Source organism: Lithobates pipiens, unplaced genomic scaffold (assembly GCF_037356315.1).
Source record: "Lithobates pipiens isolate NorthernLeopardFrog02 unplaced genomic scaffold, aLitPip1_a1.2 Scaffold_19, whole genome shotgun sequence".
Taxonomy (NCBI): Eukaryota; Metazoa; Chordata; class Amphibia; order Anura; family Ranidae; genus Lithobates; species Lithobates pipiens.
Window position 1 is genome coordinate 464761121 of NW_027507764.1, and position 18359 is coordinate 464779479.

The 18359-nt window shown below is 43.9% G+C and overlaps 1 protein-coding gene across 9 annotated transcripts in view; it reads left to right on the forward strand.

Annotated features, from left to right (window-relative positions):
- CSPP1 (centrosome and spindle pole associated protein 1) overlaps positions 1–18359 on the forward strand; it is a 140275-nt gene that overhangs the window by 78011 nt on the left and 43905 nt on the right. For 6 of the 9 annotated variants that reach the window (XM_077492831.1, XM_077492832.1, XM_077492835.1 and 3 more), the window contains 7 exons: positions 2762–2850; positions 4814–4910; positions 5353–5410; positions 11311–11325; positions 16057–16346; positions 16692–16810; positions 17169–17259. In XM_077492831.1, the coding sequence (XP_077348957.1) occupies positions 2762–2850; positions 4814–4910; positions 5353–5410; positions 11311–11325; positions 16057–16346; positions 16692–16810; positions 17169–17259 (759 nt within the window). The remainder of the gene's footprint in view (positions 1–2761; positions 2851–4813; positions 4911–5352; positions 5411–11310; positions 11326–16056; positions 16347–16691; positions 16811–17168; positions 17260–18359) is intronic. The other 3 variants (XM_077492833.1, XM_077492838.1, XM_077492839.1) reach the window with 1 other exon arrangement.

Below are 18359 nucleotides of genomic sequence, written 5' to 3' on the forward strand. Positions count from 1 at the left end.
CTCCTCCTGGTTTCTTCCCACACTCCTAAGACATGATGGTAGGTTAACTGGCAGTCATCACAAAGTGACATACAATATGTCAGAGATCATGTGCCGGCTACAATAATATTTATGTAGTACACTATTTACATCACATTCCTCATTTTACAATATTCACACAGTTAGCATGGACACACACTAAACAGCAATTAAACTGTTTTAATGAACTCAGATGTGGAAAGTTAGGTAAAGTGATATTACGGTAAACACTCAATTTGTTAAGTAGCTAAAATAATTATTTACTGATTATGCATCTTTTTCATCCTTTAAATTGTGGTAAAAGTGGTTGTAAAGTCAACATATTCAATAGCTGCTATACCCTCAGTTTTATCAAGAGATAAAGTGCTGAATGCCCATTTTGTTTTTAAAGCTGAGGGCCACCCTAAAGTGGAGCTTCCGCTTATTGGAACCCTCCCCCCCTCCGGCGCCACAATTGGCACCTTTTAGGGGGGAGGGGGGTGCAGGTACCTGTACAGTACAGGTATCTGCACCCACTTCCGGCATAGATTCTGCAGAAGCTACGCCCCTTTCCGCAGAATCTACGCCCCTTTCCGAAGGTCCCCCGCTGCCTGTTGGGAAACACACGGATCCCAGAGACAGCGGGGACCATCCTTATTGTGCAGCGCGACTCGCGCATGCGCAGTAGGGAACTGAAGCCGCAAGGCTCCACTTCCTGATTCCCATACCCAAGATGGCGGCGGCAGCACCCGAGAGACGATCGAGAGATCGGCTTCGGGTGCCGACATCGTGGGTGCGCTGGGCGGGTAAGTGTCATTATTTTAAAAGTCAGCAGCTGCAGTATTTGTAGCTGCTGGCTTTTAAAAAAAAAAACGGCGGACTCCCGCTTTAATTCTAATCCTAAATACCTTTTTCTCAAAGCACCTCTGTGCTGTCACTGTGTCCTCCTCTGCTCTCCTTCCCTGATCTAAGGAATGTGGAGGGAGGAGCAGAGATACTCTGCTGGCCGGCTGATGTCAGAGAGGTAACGTCACGTGACCACACTTCGGTGCTATGAGAAAAGGTATTTAGGATTAAAATAAAAATAAAAAACAAAACGGACGCAACACTTTATAGATTGTAAACTCTAATGAGCAGGGCCCTCTGATTCCCACTGTATTAAAGTGTATTGTATTTGTACTGTCTACCCCCAAGTTGGCGCTATAAACATGTAAAGTGCAGTGTAAACTGTTGGCGCTATATAAATTCTGTTTAATAATAATAAATGTTAGCTCTGATTCTAATAGTATTCTGGTTATTTGGTCTTACCTTAGACCAGCTAGGTATTACCCTGTGTGGACACCTTTGTGACCCGATGGAATAGCCATGCTGGCACTTTATTTAAATCAGTATTTACTGTATTAAAAGCAAAGGCAAAATACAATGACAAAGTATGTCATCCGACCTGTATAAATACAGTGCAATAGGTTAAACCAGGGGTCTCCAGCACTCAAATGGAATGAATCCTCCCCTCCTACTCTCCAATTTTTGGTTTGAATTCATTACTAAATCGTTACAGTTGTATAAGTTAACCTATTGCTCTAGGGGTTGTCCCAAAAAGTTCAAAAAAATTTGGGCTGAATGACTCATCTCAGTTTCTGGGGATATTGATGTATGACCGATGTTATGCTGAATTCTGGGGGTAAATGCTGTGTTTTGAGACATCCCTGCTGCTGCAGACTACATACCTTTACCTTTATTTCCAGCAGTGTGGTTTAGTTTAGTTATTTTTCTTTCTTCTTTTTTGGTTCATGTGTTTTTTTTCCTTTTTTATGTAAAAAGATGATTATAGCATTGCAAATGTCACTTATTCCTTTTTATTAAGTGTTTTTGTTGCGTTTGCATATGTACAGATCCTGTGGTTGTACGACGATGCTGTATTGTGTTTTTGTGATATACAATGCTGTATTGTTGTTTTTGGTTTGTTACCTTTTCTCGTTGAAACTCAAAAAAAAAGAAAATACCCATTAAACAATACCGGGGTCTCCAAACTTTCTAAACAAAGTGTCAGTATACTGCCCTTTTAGATTTAAGAGGAACCGGACCGTGACCATTGGGAGTAGAAATTGTTTTTGCGACAGTACATCTTTAGCATCAGGGGAAGGAAAGGTGCAAAGGTGCCCCATCTTTGGTGTAAGTGTGAGTAATAGTGCCTTATCGTTGGTGTTAATGTGTGAAAAAGTGCCCTGTTGATGTCAGTAACAGGAATTATACCTCATTGGTGTCAGTGGGAGGGCTGGATAAAAGTAAGCAAAGGGCCGCATTTTGCTTCTGGGCTGCAGTTTAGAGACCACTGGGTTAAAAAAATGGATCCAGAGAAGAAGACAAAACCATCATCAAATTTGGCATAAAATAATTCTAGGTCAACAACTTTAATGGTTAGAGCTGCCCTTCCTTACTAATTGCTCATATTAATCAGATTCCTCTTCAACAAAACATTGTGTTTGCTCACCAGTATAGGCAGGAATCTTTGCCTCATTAGTTCATAATTAGGACGTTAATAAATGTACTGATATCAACATAGAATCTTTCTAATCCCATAAAAAAGAAGGAAAAATACAATTTGTTTTAAAATAGATAAGCGCTATTTTTTTTTTTTTCTAGAAAATTTAGTTTAAACTCATAAATTGTTCATGAACATGTACAGTATGTCTGTGGATTATTGTCACCGTGCACTAATAGTGTTGTGCCAGTGTCATCATACTTATGTTAATACTCTTCCTAGGCCTAAAGTGGAGAATCCAGTACAACCCACAGAACGTTCTAAGTCTGCAATTACTAAGGAAGAAAAATTTTCCACCGGTCTTTTGCTTGGTATGGTTCCCCCTCACATGTGGTTGTGTTTACTATGCATATGTCGTATGTATTGCAATTACACATACAGGTATACATTCCATATGTGGAATCTATAGAATTAGTAGAAGTAAGTAGAATCTCTGCTCCTTGGTGACCCAGTCATAACCCCCCTTTGGTCCCACTATTTTTCATCTTGCACAGGATAGCGAAATTGAAGCCAGGCTGAAAGCCACAGCCTGCATGTCTAAGACACTTCATCTCTACCTGTAACATTATATGTTACTGCTTTCTGCATATGTCATTCGCCTAGGGGAGGGGTTAGAAATATAAAAGAGGGCTTAAAGTGTTACTAAACCCATAACAGTAAAAGTAAAACAGTCTGTATATGCACTAAAGCATGCTTGTTATGCTCACTGTGGAACTTAAGGGGATAATCCTCTGCATTGTGTAAAAAGGCTTTTTGATCCTGTCTTCTCTGTTCCTCCCCTTCTTCCACAGTCCCCAATCCATCTCCTGATAGAAATGTAAAAGTGTCCCTCTGGCTACTTGGAGTAACTAGTGAAAGTATCTAGTGACAAATGTACAGTGATGAATATTAAATGAATTGCAGCAAAACCTAAAGTGTATCACAACACACCAAATATGCAAATATATAAAATGATCTTGCGAAAAAATGAATAAAATCACTGTAAGATACTGTGGATAAAAATCGGTGCAAACCGCCTAACTAAATCTCCTTCTAATGTGAAATAAGAAGTGCAAATGTGCAAAATTCCATCTAGATAAAAATGGAGGGAAATATGTAATATATCTCAAAACACGTGAAATAAATAAATAAAAAATGTATATAAAAGTGAATAGTCCTCCAAATAAATAAAATGTGTATATAATAGTCCTCTAGGTAGATAGATCTTCTATTAAATTTTCAAAGTGATGGATCCCATATATATGGCATTGTGCAGGCTTAAATATGTAACATATTAATAAATGAACCACTTAAAATGCCTCTTGATGTTACAGTCTCCCAGAACTCTCACCTTAATTGCAGAGGTAAATCGCATTCAAAAAACTGTCACAGGATCTCCGCTATCTTGGCCCCTCTAGCCTTCTATAAGTGGTAGGCGGACTCAGGTATTTCTCAAATGGAGTTTATAATCCACTGTACTGTGTCCGTTTAATCCAATAGTAAAGTACCTCATAGTGTCTCACAGTGATTTTTATTTTTGCGCAAGATCATTTTATATATTTGCATCTCCTGATAAAACAGAGGCTAGGGAACAAGCCGCAAATGCTCAGTTTGGCGTGTATTGCTAGAGAGCACTGTCCAGACAGAGCGTCAGGGGTCCTGCAGCCTCATAGGACAGACCGTGCAGAATGAAAACTCATCCTACAAGCTTTAACCAGATGCTGATAGAGGTCACAAGACTGCTATATACTGCTGATGAAAAAAGGTACTTAGCAGTTTATATTTACTAAAACGATTGCATTTTCCATGTTCTGTGTACTGTAGGAGACCAGATATAGTGAATGCAGGGTCCTGGGTTTAGTAACACTTTAAATGTTGGCATTTGACAAAAAGTAAACATTTGCAGACCAGTAAGAGCTCTCTTTGGTGTGCTTGGGGATCTGTTGTGGAAGAGAAAGAGGTCATTTGAGACAGCCAATGGAACAGATTAAGGAGGTACTAGCATGTTTACATGCATGGGAAATTTAAAACGTCTCCTTTTTAAAATTACTTTTTTTTTTTTTTTAAGTATTCACACACATACATTTTTGGGGTTGGTTACATACTCTTCCAATGGAAAGCGCAGAGAATGCTGGAGAAAAGATAATTGCTAGTTAACCTTTAAAGGATGTCGACTACTAGGCTTTTGGGATTTATCTAGCCCTGACTTAATAATATTAGTGTGTCCGGTTTAGAATGGGCTAGTGGCATTTGGTCCTTGCTTGTCATTCTCTTTTTTTTTAATCAATCCCGTAGGTGATTCCAATGAAGATGAGACTCTGAAGAGAAGAAAGGAACGTTATAGACAGGAACTTCAGGAGCAAATGGCAGAACAACAGAGAAACAAAAGAAGGTATATGTTTGGTTTTACTCATTTATTGTCAACTAGAACAAACTAACTCGATGCAAAGTCTAGAAATGATAACAGCCTCTGACTGCAAAATCTGGGAAAGATGAGATGAGATCACTTTTAGGGTAGATTGGAGTTAAAGAGAGTGAGTGAGTCAGGAGTCTCACAATCAGCCTGACATTTCTGATGTGACAGGGAGATGTAAATAGTGAAATGACCACTGGGGACTGGAGCAACATATTCATGAGATGACAGTCACCTGATGTGGCTGGATCCAGAACCAGTACCATGCACATTGTGAAATCTCAACCTTATGCTTCTGACTGCTGTTGGGGTGAACAGTCAGGTTAAAAAAATCTGTGACTACTTGTAGACTAACCACTGGCCTTAGGGAGGTTGGGTCATTTGCATCTGATTTTTATTCAAATTTATACAATATTTCCAGGGAGAAAGAGCTGGGGTTGACAGTTGCAGCATCTGGAGCAATAGATCCCGAGAAGCAGGTAAGCCGATTTGTCGGTTTTCGTTTGTTAGTATGTAACTCTGTTATGTTTTTTTTAATCAGAAAAGGTTTTTATTGTGCCAGTCGTCATTCAACACGTTACAATGAGTAGAACATAAAACATTGGGATTAAATAGGCTAGGTTACATAGCATTTAATTTGAAGACATACTATGCAAGGCTACCAATGCAATAGCAGAAACCAATGTATTCATTTGATTCAGAAGTAGGAGATCAGCAAATTGGCACTAACATATTAGGATCATGTAACACACAAATAACTAAAGAAAGGAATAAAGGCACTTTAGCAAACAGCAAGTGGGTATCACCCCACCTAACTGAAATGTGGAGACTTATGGCCAATATGCCAGATATTGGGTATGGTCAGGGCTGGTGCATAGATTGTCTACACAGGCTAAGGTGCATTTTGGTGCCCACACACACCATCCTCCTGCTACCACTCTTTCCCCTCCAGAATACAACCTTCCAGCCCCATATAGCAACCCATCTATGGCTAACCACACACTATACAAGCTGATTGTACAATACTTTTAGATTTATTACCGATTTATGCAGTATAATGGCCTGCCTGATTTGATACTCATTAAAAAAAAAAAAATGTTCAGGATTGTCATATGACTAATTTTGGTGAAACTAAAGGCAATTGTACAATCATATTGTGTAGTGTATAGTTTGGCCAGCTTAACAGATTCCTCCATCCACATTAACTAGATGTGAGCGCTGTATTAGTTTTTTTTTTTTTTTTTTTAAGGCTTTTTTCCCCCTCAATTTTCACCTAGTGATCTGGCCAGTAACACACCTGCTGTATTAGATTGTCCCCACTCTGGATGAAGGAGCACAGGGGGCACCTTTGAATGGCAGTAAATAGTGTTTTTCCTTTTAGGGATAAAGGTTTTATGAAAATAAAAGCTGATCATTGTAAACACTCTTGTCGGTGGTAAATGGTTTGTCTAATCCCTTTAACTGCTACATCTGCAGGACAGAATGTTCTGTGGAAAAACAGCAGACTAGGGCAATCCAGCAGCAGGTTAAACAAACAAACAAAAACAAAAAAACTGACTTGATTTCCCTATCCTCAAGGTGGATGGGGGAATCTTGCCCACTGAGCTATTGTATTCTGACTGCAGGGAGATTTTCCTGCCATCAGAATACACATATAGCTTGTGGTCCTAAATGAGCAGGGAAAGTTTGACAGGTTTCCATCAATCGTGAAATTCCACAAGATCATGTATGCTGATGAGTGCCAGAAAGAAGCGTGAATGTCTCATATACTGCCGTGCAACAAAAGACAATGCACAGGGGCTGAACACAATCCACAGCATACAAGCATATACCGTATATACTCGAGTATAGGCCGACCCGAATATAAGCCGAGGCCCCCAATTTACCCCCAAAAAAACTGGCAAACTTATTGACTCGTGTATAAGCCGAGGGTGAGACATGCCTGTCCATCCCTGTGTGTGTGTCCGTCCATCCCTGTGTGTCCGTCCATCCCTGTGTGTCCGTCCATCCCTGTGTGTCCGTCCATCCATCCCTGTGTGTGTGTGTGTCCATCCATCCATCCATCCCTGTGTGTGTGTGTCTCCATCCATCCATCCATCCATCCATCCCTGTGTGTGTGTCTCCATCCATCCATCCCTGTGTGTGTCTCCATCCATCCACCCATCCCTGTGTGTGTCTCCATCCATCCACCCATCCCTGTGTGTGTGTGTGTATCTGTGTGTGTGTGTGTGTGTGTGTGTGTGTGTGTGTGTGTGTGTGTGTCCAGCCTACCTTTGTCCCGAGCCTCCGTCCCGTGCCTTGCCTCCTTGCCTCCGTTCCGTCCCGTGCCGTGCCTTGCCGTCGTGTCGTGCCTTGCCTTGCCTTGCCTTGCCTCCGTCCCGTCCCGTCCCGTCCCGTGCGGTGCCGTGCCTTGCCTTGCCTTGCCTTGCCTTGCCTTGCCTTGCCTCCGTCCCGTGCCCTCTTCGGCGGCCATTGTAAAATTCAAAAGCCGCGCCTCCTCCTTCGCCTGTGATAGGCGGAACACTGAATTTCCCAGCAGCCTGTGTTCCGCCTATCACGGACGTCGTATCATCCTCGTCCGTAGTACGAGGATGAGCGGATGCCCGTGATAGGCGGAACACAGGCTGCTGGGAAATTCAGTGTTCCGCCTATCACAGGCGAAGGCGGAGCCGGAGGCGCGGCTTTTGAATCAGAATGGCCGCTGTCTGTCTGCTCGACACGCTGATCGAGCGGGCAGACAGCGATGACTCGAGTATAAGCCGAGGGGGGCACTTTCAGCCTCAAAAAAGAGGCTGAAAATCTCGGCTTATACTCGAGTATATACGGTATAAGGATAAAGAAAAGCACATAGATTAGGGATGCACCGAAATTTCGGCCGCCGAAACATATCGGCCGAAAATGCCCTTTTCGGCAATTTGCCGCAAGGAAAAAACGGCCAATAATTGAGCCGAAAATGGGGCGGGGGCGGAACTCCGCCCCTCCCCGCCCCTGGTGCCTCCCATGATGGGGGTGAATAGCGCAGGACTGATGCAGCCAGCGATGCACCTCTGCAGTGAAGAGAGCCGTCTGGTTGAATAGAGCGCCGGGAACATCACAGCTTTAATTTCAATAGCTGTGTGTTCCCCGTCGCGCGCCGTCACACACAGCCCCTCCCCCTTGTCCGGGGAACTTTGTTAGACAGATCACCTGTCCAGATTGGACGGGTGATCTGTCTATCAAAGTGCCTGGACGAGGGGGGGGGGGCTGTGTGTGACCGCGTGCGACGGGGAACACACAGCTATTGAAATTAAAGCTGTGATGTTCCCGGCGCTCTATTCAACCAGACGGCTCTCTTCACTGCAGAGGGGCATAGCTGGCTGCATCACAGGGGGCAACACTGGCTGCATCACAGGGGGCAACACTGGCTGCATCTATCTCTTTTATCAGGTCGCCAGTCTCTGACCACCTCCTGTACCAGGTCGCCAGTCTCTGACCACCTCCTGTACCGTGTCGCCAGTCTCTGACCACCTCCTGTACCGTGTCGCCAGTCTCTGACCACCTCCTGTACCGCGTCGCCAGTCTCTGACCACCTCCTGTACCATGTCCCCAGTCTCTGACCATCTCCTGTACCATGTCTCCAGCCTCTGACCACCTCCTGTACCATGTCCCTAGCTTCTGACCACCTCCTGTACCATGTCCCCAGCCTCTGACCACCTCCTGTACCATGTCCCCAGCCTCTGACCACCTCCTGTACCATGTCCCCAGTCTCTGACCACCTCCTGTACCATGTCCCCAGCCTCTGACCACCTCCTGTACCATGTCCTCAGCCTCTGACCACCTCCTGTACCATGTCCCCAGCCTCTGACCACCTCCTGTACCATGTCCCCAGCCTCTGACCACCTCCTGTACATGTCCCCAGCCTCTGACCACCTCCTGTACCATGTCCCCAGCCTCTGACCACCTCCTGTACCATGTCCCCAGCCTCTGACCACCTCCTGTACCATGTCCCCAGCCTCTGACCACCTCCTGTACCATGTCCCCAGTCTCTGACCACCTCCTGTATAAAAATATTTTTTGAAAACAGTCATTTTCGGTATCGGTGCTGTTTCGGTATCGGTTTTGGTTTTCGGCCTAGTGTATTTTTCATTTTCGGTATCGGTTTCGGCACCAAAAAACCCATTCGGTGCATCTCTAACATAGATACAACTACCAGGACTGATTCCAACATACAGCAAGGAAGTCATACTTCTACAGGAGACATAAGGCAAAGCTCACATGCTGCATGTGATCTGTGTACACCTATTCAATTCTGTTGTCATTGTCACAACACACCTGCAGAGCTGTCATGTGTCACCTACACGCCATGATGATCACCCCCTCCTGAACAACAAATCCTCTTAAAATTACACCAGAACTGTCCACCCCCTGGGCTTATCTAAGTTTAGAAGAGAAAGCACACGGCCTGTTAAAGCGGAGTTCCCCTGAAAAAACAAAGAAGAAAAGTCAGCAGCTACAAATACTGCAGCTGCTCACTTTTAAAATAAGGACACTTACCTGTCCAGGGCGCCCGCGATGTCCTCACCTGAATCCGACCTGTCCCTCAGCTCCGGGTGGAGGTGCCAGCATCTTTAGTAAAGGGATCAGGAAGTGAAGCCTTGCAGCTTCACAGCCTGGTTACCTACTGCGCATGTGAGAGTCGCGCTGCGTATTCTGACTGGTCCCTGCTGTCTTCTGGGACCTGGGGTTCTCCCAGAAGACAGCAGGGGGGACGGAGGAGGGGCTGGACATGGCGTAGATTGCCGCAGATTCCGGCAAAAGATTGCCGCAGAAGTGGGAGCAAATTCTTGTGTTAGACAGGTATCTGCTCCCCCCTGAAAGGTGCCATATGTGACACCAGAGGGGGGAGGACCCGGATAAGCGGAAGTTCAATTTTTGGGTGGCACTCTGCTTTAAAGCCTGGTCTACCTGGACAGGAAACCACCCTGCCAAGTCTGTGAAGCTCCTGGAAGAACAGAGTTTGGGAGGGAGATAAATGGGGGAGAGAAGGAAAGGAGATGGAGACAGTTCAGCTCCCACTCACCCAAGGCTGCTAACTGATATCTTGGGGCACCAGTTATGCACCAAGTATGCAGCTGAAGCTGCTTCGACTTCAAATCTCTCCCCCCCCCCGCCATGCTCCAGCGCGTTTGGTCACTATGGACTTCGTCACAGGGGGTGTCTTATGAGGAATTTTCACTCCTCCCAAAAAAAAATCCATTCTACTTTTCTCAAAACATCCCCTACATTAATATATCTCCATTTCTTGGGAGGTGTAATTGGGATTAGTGTCGTGACAAGAATATCTAGTGCCCAGAGTGAAGAAAACAAACTGCCCCCACCCCATCATGTCTTGGCAAAAAATCCCTGTCTTCCCAGTATAGGTTCCCCCCTCCCAGCACAAAGCTTTGCTCCCCTAACCTTCTCCCCAGCACACATTTGTCCCCTAATCCCCCTTTCCAGCTTAAACCCCCCCCCCCCCCTCCTAGCACAAGTCCTCTCCACCAAAATTTCCCCTCCTAGCACAAATCTGATAGAATATAGAAGCTGGAGGGGTAACACACAGCCTGCACCTCCTACCAGCTCTCTTCCCTCTGCTGCTGTCGGTCCTGTACGGCATTCACTGTCACTTCTCCTGCACAGCAGCAGGAGCTTATCATGTGGCACCCCCTTCCCTCACATAATTTCCTTGCGCCAGGGGTGGCCTTCCACCCTTGTCCCAGCCCTAATTGGGATGATGTTTTTTTTTTTATTACTTTTGGAATGCCAGGTAAGCTTTCAATTCTTTGCCTTATTTTGGACTATAATTGTTCATAACGGTGTAAAAGTAAAAAAAAAAAAAAAAACACACACAAATATAAAAACACACTTGGAAAACAGCAGAAGAGGGCTCACCTTATTTGTTCTTCTAGCTTAAAATACTGGCTCTGGTTTTAATATAGCAAGGGCCATACTCTTGCTGGGTATAGCCCCTTGCTATAAACTGTGCAGTTTTTTTTAGCATTTACAGTATGTCTGTCAGTGGTGTATTTCTGGTTGGAGGGAAACTTGTTTGTAATAGTAGAAGGCATAAAAACAGGAAAGCTCTGCTGATAAGCCCTAATGGCAGATATCTGCTGTTCACAGAGCGCTTATAGGACCATGAGGCTAGGGTGCCCTATTTTGTGAGTATATCCTTTAGCCTTCACCACTAAGACTTGTTTGGGCTTTGCCTAATGGAATGAGCATATGACAGAGCCATGTAACTTCAATTCAAAAATCCTAGCTATTACAATTTTTCAGATTTGGTTTTGGATACTTTAGTTCTGGTGTGCTGTGTTTTTTGTAAATAGGTGTTTCCTAATTTTTTTAATGCTTTTTCTAGCTAAATGAAGAAGAGGTAAATAGATTTTTTGTTCTCCAAAATATTACATTCTATTTTCTATAAAGATTTGTTCCAAACTTTCAAACTTTCTCTTTCCTTGCATGCCTGTAGCAGTTTGGACAACATAGACGGATGCATGTTTTTAACATTTGCATGAATTGCATAAACTGTCTGAAACAGAGGACATCAATGTCATAGTACTACTAGGAAAACCTAGGGTAACAAAGAAAATTGAATCATGCTTTTGAATATACAGCAGGTGGCACAAAAGTACAAATATCTGTGTAAATTTTTTACTGCACATACCATTTTTTTCGACAACTTCTGCAGACCCTGCAAGCTATATCCAAATCTAAAACATACATTACAGGACACAGAGGGCTTCATATACATGACTACTTGGGCTATGATGCCACCTTCATGTGAATGGACACTGGCAGAAAAATACCCGCGCTGGCATAACCTCTCCCAGCTCAGCTAAGCCTGATTTTACCTGCTGTCCACAGCTGATTGATGCTTTTCACTTGTTCTCTCTGAAGATCCCCCTAGTGGGCTTTGTTCTCTTTATTTTTGTCCTGTTCCTTAATTACCTGATGGGGCAGTGCTGGGCCTTATTTGGATTGGTTGTTCGCTATGGCCAGCAGGCCAAGACGCACTGTACATGGATCCAGGAGGGTGAATGACCTGTATTCTCTACTGTTTTTTTCTGCTTCCTGCAGGCAGCGAACTCTAATGTACAGTGTACCTGGTGACCTCACTGGTAGGATGCTTTACAGATTGAGGGAAATTATTCCCCTGGAGGGGAATTGAGTCCCTAAAGGCCCCGCTGCCTTGCTCTGGTATTTCCACTGTTTTAAGGGCACTTTTCTATGCAGCCTTCTCTGGGCTCCTTGATCAGTTCTCAGGTGTTCTCTCTAGTTTAGAATGTGAAGCTGTTGAGCATCAGGAAATCCTCTAGATGAATCTTCTTCTCTGGAGGAATCTCAAGCTTCAGGACTGTCTCAGTCCCAAAAGTCCACGAGTTTCCTTGTGGATGTGGTATGCACTAACCTTAACTTACTGCGGCTGAAATCCACTTCCTCAAAAGTTGCTGGTTTTGGGTCCTGCTATCCTTGCCAAAAAATCCCAAGTCTTTTTCAATGCACCCTCACAAGAAATGATGTTGGGCTCACCAGGTGTTTTTGCCACCAAAGCATTTTGCCCATCCGTAACCCCATACCATAGAGTTGGAATTCCACAAAGAAAAATTGGGATCTCCTGCAGTTTAACCAGTTATTTACTACTTAAACAAGACCCTGGCAGTACAAGTTAATGAGGTCTTGATCTTTAAAGATACCACAGATGCAGCCCTCTTTCAGGCACCCTTCTCTTTGGTTGGAGTAGCTCTAGAGCCTGGGGTTGCTGCAGTGCTAATGTGCCAGGCCCTAAAAAAGCACATGCTGCTTTTTAGAGAATCCCATCCAGAAGTTCCTGCTATTTGCCAACTCCTGGACAACTTTCAGAGCTCCTTGCGCTTTTTGGTGGAAGACTCAAATTCAGCTTTCCTGAGTGGACATCATGTCTGTCCACATGAGAAGGGTCCTATGGCTTAAGTGTTGGTCAGTGGAATGTTCCTGTAAGAGGCATATTGAAAATCTGCCCTTTGAGGGTGAGCTCTTGTTTGGACCATCCTTCGATGCCTTCATTCAGAAGGTGACTGGGGAAAAGCACATTCCTACCCCTAAAGAATAAGGTGAATATGACAGCTCATAAACAAGTGACGCCTTTGAAATCCAAGAAGAGTTTGCTTGTAAACAACCAGCCTGGCGCTCTAAGTAAAAAGTCTGCATCTACATTTCTTTGCTGGCGTACTTTGCGCTTTTGTCTATATGCATTCTACATGGTTCTACCAATGGATTTTTTCATAACTTGTTGACAGGTCATTCTATTATGTTTTATTGTATACCTCCAAAAAACAAAAAAAAAAGTCTCCATCTCAGTTTCATCAGAAATGGAATCCCAAGTGCTCCGCTTTTGGAGGCAAATCCTCCTCACAATGAATGGGCACCTCCGCTTGCATAGGTGGGAAGACTTCTATTGGCCTTCGGCTCCCTGGACTCAGGAAGTCTAAGCCCTTGTACACATGGTCGGACATTCCGACAACAGAATCCATTGGATTTTTTCCGACGGATTTTGTCTGAAACTGGTGTTGCATACACACGGTCGGACAAAGTTGTCGGAAAATCCGATCGTTCGTAACGTGATGACGTTTTTTTAGTTACGACGGGACTACGTTCAGGCTAGTAGCCAATAGCTTTGGTCTAGGAATTTGATCTGAGCATGCGTGGCACTTTGTCCGATTGGAATTCTCTACAAACGATAGGACAAAGTCCGATAGGATCATGTTGTGGGAAAATTTTATATCCAGCTCTCAAACTTTGTTGGTCGGACAATCCGACGGAAAAAGTCAGATGAAGCCCACACACGGTCGGATTATCCGACAACACGGTCTGATCGGACATTTTCCGTTGGAATGTCCGACCGTGTGTACAAGGGCTAAGACGACGGAGTCTTCAACATGGTATCCGGTGTCTACAAGCTGGTTTCCCCCTCCACACTTTATGCGCACAAGGGTGTCTTCAGTTCTGAAAAAAGGGTCTTGTTTTTTTTTTTTTGTGCCCCTGGACAGACTGCTGTCCCAAAGGATTATTGTGCTGGCAGTGGAGAGGTCTCTCGGCTTCTATTCCAGCCTGTTCAGTTTTAAAGCCAAACAGAGATGTCTGGCCTAGTCTGTCTCAACAAGTTTCTGAAATTACAAAAATTCATAATGGAGTCCCCCGAGTTGGTGAGTGCTATGCTTCATTAAAGGGACCTCCTGGCGCCAGTGGACATCAAGGATGGCATACCTACATAACGCTTTTCTGGCCTTGCGGAGATTTGCAGTGAGGATTGCACTATACATTTGTGACCTTATCATTCAGCCTGTCCACAGGCCATAGAGTGTTTACTAATGTGTTGGCTTTAGTTCTTAGGTTGTTAAGGAATCAAGATACCCCAAATGTAAGTTACATGGATGACTTGTGTCTAAAGAAGCAATTGGCTTAGAAACTGAGGTCCAATGGTCCAGCAGGTGGTACAAGTTCTGGAGAGGTTCCAGTAGGTACACGTTGGACTTGATTCTGACTCAGTGTACCTAGGATTAGTCCTCGATGCGGTTCAGTCGAAGGTACTACTCCTGCAAGAGAAGTGCCTGTCTCTTCGAATCCAGGTGGAATCCCTGAAGTCCATGGAAAATCCCTATATTCAGGATCTGCATGCAGGTGCTGGGGAAGATGGTAGTCACCTTTTTAATATGTCCAGCTTCACTCCAGAACTCTGCAGCTCAGCATCCTGTATGTATTGGACTAACGTTAGGAGTCCTTGGATCGGCCAATGTAAATGACTCCCAAGACCAGGTAAATCCTGGAATGGTGGATATCCATGCAGATGCCTTGATGATGGATGCCAGCCTGTAAGGCTGAGGAGGTGTTCTGGAGAATCTTAATTCAAAGAAACAATCAGCCAAGCCATGGGCGTGTCATACATTAATTATAAAGGAGGGACAAGAAATCACACTGCTTGGGAGGAAGCCGACTTGATCTGGTCTTGGGGAGGACCTCACATTCTGTCAGCCTTCATCTTTTGAATCCAGGAGAATGGGCTCTTCTTCACCTGGTGGTGTCTTCAAAGAGATTTGTCTCTGCTAGGGGAGGCCAGATGTTGATCTCTTCATGTCCAGATTTAACAGCAAAATGGCAGGTTGATGTCTAGAATTTGGAACCTCAGGTATTTGATGCCCTAGTAACTCTGTGGAATCAGTTTTCACTGATCTATTCTTTCCCACTTCAACGTTCACCTATTCTTTTATGCAGGATAGTGGAGGGAATTCTGGTTATTCTGATTGCACTGGCTTGACCAAGAAAAATGCAGCATGGCAACCATTGTAAGTCTCTTTTGGCAGATGAGCAGTGGGCTCTTCCAGATTGGCCGGATTGGCTGTTCCATCCTGGTTAAAGTCGCTGGTTTTGACACTAGGGCTGTCCACTTCCTGAGGAAACTAGGTGTTTCTGACTCTGCGATTCCTACCCTCCTCAAGGCTAGAAAGTCAACCTCCAGGAGAGTGTACCATCATAAATGGAATGCTTGTTTCACCTGGTGTGAAGCCCATACATTTTATCCCTGGCAGTATATTGTGGGTTGCATTTTAGCTTTCCTCAAATCTGGTATCGAGAAGTCTCTGGCTTGAGTACCATAAAGTAACCAATTTCGGCCATGCTATTTCAGGGGCTTATTCCTTGGTTAAAACCCTTACGCAGGGTGTAACTTGAAAAGATCAGCTAAAAGGAGTACTAGTGACAAGTCCTTTGCCCTCTGGCTGCCTTTCTTTAAAACCGCGTTGAGAGTCCATTTTTCTTTTACATAGGTACTTGTACTGTGCTTTAACACCCTTGTTATCTTGGGCAATTTCAGAAGAAGGTAACTTTTAAAGTGACACAGAAACCAAAAGTTTTCTGCATCTTTAGATTCCATAATGAAAAATGTTTGTGCTTTTTAAAATCTATGGCAGTGATTGTAAAATAAAGGTCAATGCATACACAATACATTATGTAGGATAATGCACACTGAACACATTTTATAACTGTTGTCTTCATTTCATTATCTCTTATGTATCAAAACTAAATATATTCCTTTTGTGAAAATGTGGTCTCTGTTTTCCTTCTCTTTAAGCCGGACAGGCTGAGGCAGTTTGGAGCAATAAATCGTCAGCAGGAAATGCATGATAGAAATGTTCCTTTTCGACCTGGGGTTCTAATTGACTCAGAAAAGACAAGCAGAAGGGTTGAAAATAATCCCGTCTTTGAAGAGAAGGCTCCACCTGCAAGACCAAGAGTGGCTTTTCAGACACCTGTCCCCGAGCCCACTGTCAGTGGAAGTGGATATCCTGCAGCCTACAATCCAGCACAAGAGGATCTGCACAAAGGAATATCCAGCACACTAGGGGAAATTGTTGCCCCCAGGTAGCTACTTATCAAATACTGTGATATACCTGGCCAGTCTCAGAAACCTGTCTTCCTGTGTTCCTTATATGTATATGCAGTATAGATTTTGGTTTCAGAAAAGTAGGCCCTCATTCCAGACCCAAACAATGACGTTGTATAATACTTTTTATCACTGTCATCAGATTGAAAAAACAAGAATGTTGAACAGCTTTTACTTCACAGGTTCTGAATATAAATATACGCATTTTATTTATTTTATGCAGCTGAGCTATAGGTAGCAGCAGTAACATCATCCCGCGTTAGGGAATTATATTACACTAATAGTGGTACATTTTATCTAACATATTTGTGTCATTGATGTAGGATTGCAGCTGTGCCTCCACCTCAACCGCCAATCCTGGTAGATGGTTATCGGACACCTTATGATGACGCCTATTATTACTATGGTGCCAGGAACCCACTGGATCCAAATCTAGCCTACTGTAAGTTAAAATTCTTCCAGGTGCCCTTGCATAGATTATCCAAGATGTAAATAAGAGTCTGGATTAAGGAAGTGGGAGCAGGTAGCTATCAGGTACTTGCTTTCTGAGGGAAAAATAAATAAAATACAATTGGGAGAGGAAGACAATAGCAGCAACTTTAATTTTCAGGCCTGCCTTAAACTCACTCGAACAATCTTCTTCAGTATGATGGTGCAAAGTGCAGTGACCCATACAGTAATCACATTTTTTAACGCTAATATGACTGCAATAAAATTATGTTAATGTACTTTATACATCTTCACTACTTTTTGTTTATTTCTTTCCTGATAAGCTCATGTGATAATGTTTCCTCACACAGATCCTTCAGGCATGATGGTCACACAGCCAGCTCCAGGTGTCAACATGCCCTCTATGTATCCCATCCAAGCTCATCCAGGGGATCATACCATGTAAGTAACTGAAAGTAGGCAGTTTGATGAATCCAACCTCATCATAATTTGACATCCACAGAAATGTGACAATAAGAGCTTGCTCACATGAGCTTTGAAGTCTGATGGGAGGCATTGTATTGCCCCCTCACTGCCTGCTTTAACCCTTTTGATGGCTGCACTAGCACACTGCAACTGTGTGCATTCTGTTTGCAGTGCACTCTTGAGCTCTTCACTCTGTATGAAGTGCACTATGAACTCTGTACCTAGCACTCTCCTAAACTTTACACTCTGTACTTAGGGTACGCCTGATCTCTGCACTCTGTACGCAGTACACTCATAAACTCTGTACTGCACTCCTGAACGCTGCACTCTGTGCAGAATTCACCACTAGTATTTAACAATGCCCCATTAAGACTCTGGTGGTTAAGTTCCTTGACTTATTCTCTGAGAAAAAACGCCCTGCCTATAGTATGTCTGCTGTCTCTGACCATTTCCTGTAGTGTGTCTGCTGTCTCTGACCATTTCCTGTAGTGTGTCTGTAGTCTCTGAACATCTCCTGTAGTATGTCTGCAGTCTCTGAACATCTACTGTAGTATGTCTGCAGTCTCTGAACATCTACTGTAGTATGTCTGCAGTCTCTGAACATCTACTGTAGTATGTCTGCAGTCTCTGAACATCTACTGTAGTATGTCTGCAGTCTCTGAACATCTACTGTAGTATGTCTGCAGTCTCTGAACATCTACTGTAGTATGTCTGCAGTCTCTGAACATCTACTGTAGTATGTCTGCAGTCTCTGAACATCTCCTGTAGTATGTCTGCAGTCTCTGAACATCTCCTGTAGTATGTCTGCAGTCTCTGAACATCTACTGTAGTATGTCTGCGGTCTCTGAACATCTACTGTAGTATGTCTGCGGTCTCTGAACATCTACTGTAGTATGTCTGCAGTCTCTGAACATCTACTGTAGTATGTCTGCAGTCTCTGAACATCTCCTGTAGTATGTCTGCAGTCTCTGAACATCTCCTGTAGTATGTCTGCAGTCTCTGAACATCTACTGTAGTATGTCTGCGGTCTCTGAACATCTACTGTAGTATGTCTGCGGTCTCTGAACATCTACTGT